The sequence below is a fragment of the Dromiciops gliroides genome, chromosome 3 (assembly GCF_019393635.1).
Source record: "Dromiciops gliroides isolate mDroGli1 chromosome 3, mDroGli1.pri, whole genome shotgun sequence".
NCBI classification, from domain to species: Eukaryota; Metazoa; Chordata; class Mammalia; order Microbiotheria; family Microbiotheriidae; genus Dromiciops; species Dromiciops gliroides.
Window position 1 is genome coordinate 583,478,747 of NC_057863.1, and position 5,420 is coordinate 583,484,166.

General features: G+C 38.9%; 1 protein-coding gene across 1 annotated transcript; it reads left to right on the plus strand.

Moving 5' to 3' along the window:
- The first annotated feature begins 2,221 nt into the window (after positions 1 to 2,221).
- On the plus strand, positions 2,222 to 3,154 carry LOC122748054 (olfactory receptor 51L1-like). Its single transcript, XM_043993784.1, has one exon. The coding sequence runs from the start codon at positions 2,222 to 2,224 to the stop codon at positions 3,152 to 3,154; it is 933 nt and encodes a 310-aa protein (XP_043849719.1).
- Positions 3,155 to 5,420: the final 2,266 nt, after the last annotated feature.

Consider the following 5,420-nt stretch of genomic DNA (forward strand, 5'->3'; position numbering starts at 1 on the left):
CTTTTTCCCTGTCTACTCATCATCTCCCTTGAATTCATTCATCATTTCTATGCTAATTATTGTCCGGTCTATTTATCCAGCTCTAATCTCTCTCCTTTTCTCCAGTCTCACTATCCAAATGCCAGCTATCTCAAAATGGATGTACTACAGGCAAATTAATCATGTCCAAAAGTGTACTCATGATCTTTCTTCCAAATCTTCCCCCTTCTGAACTTCTAAATTATTGTCAATGTCACTGACTTCCTGCCATTCCTCTAGGCTCATGACCTAGATTTTATTCTCAACTCCCCATATCCAATCTATTGCCAAATTTTGTGGATTTTTCCATTATAACATCTTTCATGTATGGCTTCTTCTTTCATTTGACACTGCTACCACCCTGGTTCAGGCTCTTATTACTTCAAGTCTCAATTAATACAATAGTGTAGTGATTGTCCATCCTACCTCAAGCCTCTCCCAACTCCAGTGTACCGTCATATAGTAAGAAAGAGGCAGGGCTTCAATTTTTAAATGGCTCTCTTGATTCCTAATAACAAAACATGGTGGTCAATAGATTTGTAGTCAAGAGATGGGAATATTAAAAATGGACTTCCTGAGTTCAAGGGCTATATAAACAGAGACTAGACAGAGAACCCTTCGCTTGTTTTCTTTTTTTTCTGTCTGTCTTTCATCAAATAGTTTTTACACACCTCATGAAGCATTCCAGAACTGCTCAGCAGAGAGGTGAAACTGTTGCCCTTCTTACCTTTCCCTACTGAAAGAAAAGGAAGTAGGGCATGAAGTAGAAAAAAAAACACAGATTGAATGGTTACCCAAATCTGACCATATCCTCATCTCTGCTCCCAGCAAGTTAACTTTTGGACTTTAGGAGAGAATCCGATTTTAGGATGAGAGAAGAAAAAAAAAAAGAAAAGCAGAGAGAAAGGATCATGAAGGTTGTTGACAGAGAGAAGTTTGTGGCTGGGATAGAAGCAGGCCTCTAAAGATTACAAGCGTCTCTTCCTCCTAAACTTCCCACATAATCCCTAGGTGATAGGATGTGTTAAGTGATCAATCACTGAGTTACTCATACTTGGCCTAGAATGGCATATGAATAGAATGTGCTATTTTATATTTCTGAAAACAGTTTATTGCAAATTATATGAATTCCATTCTCATCTCTCAGCATATACTTCAATAGACTTTTAGAAAAATGTTACCAATAGAAGAAATTTGCAAATGTTCAAGGGGAAAGGAATCAATGTACTTTCTTGTTTAGTTTAATATTCACAAAGTTAATTAAGAACACCATTATAGAAGGCACTTTTTTAGGGGCAGGGGAATTATTCTCCCTTTTCAGGCTGTGCTTACTCATCTACCAAAATAGCTTCTTGGGCAGCTATCTGGTGCAGTGGATAAAGCACTGGCCCTGGATTCAGGAGGACCTGAGTTCAAATCTGGTCTCAGACACTTGACACTTACTAGCTGTGTGACCCTGGGGAAGTCACTTAACCCTCATTGCCCCATCAAAAAAAAGTAGCTTCTTGAAAGGAATTAATACATTAGTCAAATAGTATTTATTAAGTGCCCGATGTGTTTCAGAAATTGTGCTTAGTGCTGGGGATTCAAAGGAAGACAAAAAAAATGTCTCAGCTCTCAAGGATCTCAGTCTAATGAGGGAAAGACTACATGAAAACAATTATGTACAATCTACACACACGGAGACACACAGGATAAAGATTCAGTTGTTTCAGAAGAAAGACACAGATTAAGGAGAACTAGAGAAAGAATTCTTGCAGAAGGTAGGACTTTAGCTAACTCATGATCACTTTGAATATACATGTAAAAAAAGGTGCCTAGCACTTACTGTCTTGTTAAAGAATTTTTTTAAAAAATCTTACTCTCCAGTTTCATTAGGAATGGGGAATCATTATCAAGGCTTAGAATGATTAATTGTAAGGTATAGGAAGTGTTTTCCCTACTTTAGGGACATTAGCAAGTTAAGAAAACTGCATGATATTTGTTGAAATTGTCAACTCTGGAAAAAATTCATTCAATCACCAAACATTTACTGGGCATCTACTAAGTTTGGGAAGTTTCTGGCTGCTGTTGAACATAAAGATGATACACAGCTTCTCCTCAGAGAGATAAAATCAGACCAAGATTGTTTGGTGAAAGTGGTGATGGGGAAGTAACACAGACTATTTCTCTGTAGAGACCCAGGACATCCTCCTCTATAAGAATGGATTCTTCCAACAACAGTGTCTTCAGACCCTTGCTTCTGACTGGCTTTCCAGGATTAGAGGCTTCACATCCACAGATTTCTGTCCTCTTCTGTATTCTCTACCTGATTGCCATTGTAGGGAACAGTTTAATCCTGGTGGTGATCTGGCAAGAACAGTCACTTCATGAGCCAATGTACTATTTCCTTTCCATTTTAGCTGCCAGTGATCTAGGTCTTTGTGCCACCACGCTGCCTACCCTGCTCAAGCTCTTCTGGCTCAATGCGCGCCAGATTGCTTTTGATTCCTGCCTGGTTCAGATGTTCTTCATCCATGTCTTTTCCCTCATGGAATCCGGCATCCTGCTGACCATGGCTTTTGATCGATATATAGCAATCTCCAAACCACTCCATTATACAACTATCTTGACCAATGCTACTATTGTCAAGATTGGCTTTGGTCTCACACTTCGGGCAACTGCAGTCATCCTGCCAGGACCATTCCTCATCAAGCGGCTAAAGTTCTGTAAGGCCAATGTCCTTTCCCATTCCTACTGTCTTCACCCAGATATTATCAAGCTCTCCTGCTCTGACCACCGTATTAATAGCATCTATGGCCTCATCATCATCCTCATTACTTTTGGTCTAGACTCTGTGCTCATTCTTCTCTCCTACTTGAGAATCCTGATCACAGTGCTGGGCATTGCCTCCCATGAGGAGCAGCTCAAGGCCCTCAACACTTGTGTCTCTCATATCTGTGCTGTCTTGCTGGTCTACATCCCCATGCTAGGTGTATCCATCATTCATCGATTTGGGAAGCATGTCCCACCTGTGATTCATATCATCATGGGCTATGTTTACCTGCTCGTACCCCCTGTGCTCAACCCCATTGTTTATTGCATCAAGACTCGGGAGATCCGCACCCGCATCCTCAGACTCTGTTGGACAAAATAAAAGGAAGAAAAAAGGTAATATCTACCCAAAGCAAAGTAAGGAATGTTCAGAATAGCACAATGTATCTCTGAATCAATAAGTTATCAATCAGTAGGAAGTAGGGTAAGATGCAGGGAATAGTGATGATGGTAAAAATAACAATAAATCTGACAATTATAAAACACTCCATTTTGTTTTTCCTAGTTTACCTGATTGGATCTTATGCAGAAGATTTGTGTTAAGAAATGTAAAGCACCTTCAGCAGCTCTCTTGCCTGGGGGATTGTAATAGATGTTGTTGGTGAGTTGGCTGATGGAATTGAATTTCTTCTGGGTTAAAACTCCCCTCTTCCAAGAAGACATCCCCTATTAATCTGCCCTGCTTTAATCACTCTTGTATGCCATCTATCAGCAGGATATAAACATTCCCTGTTCATGTAGTTGTAATGTGTAGTAAATGTCCTGAGTCCTTATTTGTAGATACTGAAACTCTTTAACAGAACAGCATATTCTCCTGCAGCTAAGACTGTTACTGTAGATTCATTAGCAACTGCTGCCCTATAAAAGCAGAAATTTGCAAAGCAAAAGTTTGAGGGAATAGGCCACAGACTTCAGGGTCAGACTGTATCAATCTGCATCTTTGCCTTCAATTATTAATTTTAATTTTTCTTTTTTATTATGTACTGGATAAACATAAGTATTCCAGTATACAAAGAAAAACAGTAAAAGATATAGTATATGAAACTGAGTTATTTATCACTGTTGTTCAGTTGTTTTCAGTTGTATCCAACTCTTTATGATCCCTTTTGGGGTTTTCTTGGCAAAGATATTGGATGGATTTTCCATTTTCTTCTCCAGTTCATTTTTACTGATGAGGAAAATGAAGCAAACATGATTAAGTGATTTGCCCAGAATCACATAGCTAGTAAGTATCTGAGGCGAGATTTGAACTCAAAAGGTGAGTCCAGGCCCAGAACTCTATCCACTCCACCACTTAGTTGCATGAGCAATTTATTGCATTGTTGTTGTTTTAAATGTACATTAAATTGACTCTGACAATAATAAAACTGTTCATTTGTGTTTTCTTATAAACTGCCTTCTGCTCTCTTCTGTGTATTTTTAAAATGTTTCTTTGAGATTTTTTTCTTTTTTTCCTTTGATGTTACTACTCAAAAACCTCTACTAAAATAGAAAGTCTCCCTTGTAATAAATATGGATAGTTGAGCAAAATGAATCGGCATGGTGGCTATATCTGTAAATATGTCATTTTTTTACCTCTAATCTACTACCTCTATATCAAGTCTCCCTAGGATTTTAAAGGTCCATCTGAATACCACCAGAAATCTACAAGTTTTCCAAAGGGAGAAAGCAGGAATTTCTGATACCTAAGAGAGGTTGCCATCCATTCAAGGAGAAAAGAGCAGACAACTGAGACCATAAGAAATATCCACCCACCACCACCACCACCACCCCCCCCCCCCCCCCCCCCCCCCCGCAAACAGCTCTTGGATCTATTAAAGGATCTATTCAGTCCTAGATTCTTTCTCTCATACTCTGGAATGAAACATGGGAGACCATGACTGTACTGACATTATTCTTAATGATTGGTGATCTGCTCAATATATCACATGTAATTTAAAATTCTAAATGTGGGTTCTAATCTGTCCCCCCAGTTTTGGGGAAAAACTGACTAAAATCACTTATAAACGAGTTTAGGTTTTTTTAAAGGTTTATTACAAAATAGTAAAGAAAGAGAAAGATTGAGAACAGATTTCCTATAACCTGGCATTCCTAGCCTTCCTAATCTCCCACTTCTGAAGTTCTCTGCCACCACACTGATGTCTCACAGTCAAAGAGGCTGAGCTCTTCCACCAGGATCCGCTTCCTCCTTCCTTTTCCCCTCCCAGAAATGGGAGGTTCTTCAAGCTGATTAGCTCATGTCATTCAAATTCATTGGTTCACTGGTGTAAAGTTCAAAGTTGTTAGCTTTTGAGAACAATTACTTTTTAAAGTACCCTTAAGTACAAGCCAGATGTGCTTACAATCTAGTAAACCAGTAATCCAATCAGCAGTTAGTTACCTTTTCCAATTCAATCAGTTTAAACCCGTCTCTAGGTGGGCCCCTGAGTATCTACTAAATCTCATCTATCACATTCCATCATGAACTTCTCTTAATAGCTGTCACATTTCAGATCCTCAAATATTCTTCAGATCTCATATTAGAAAATTAAGCTGAAGGCAGAACAAGTTTTAAGAAACAACTTTTTGTGTGTGTTTGCCTATCTGGA

What these genes read in the sequence shown, in the direction of transcription:
- LOC122748054 (XM_043993784.1), top strand. Translation starts at nt 2,222, where the DNA reads ATGGATTCTTCCAACAACAGTGTCTTCAGACCCTTGCTTCTGACTGGC.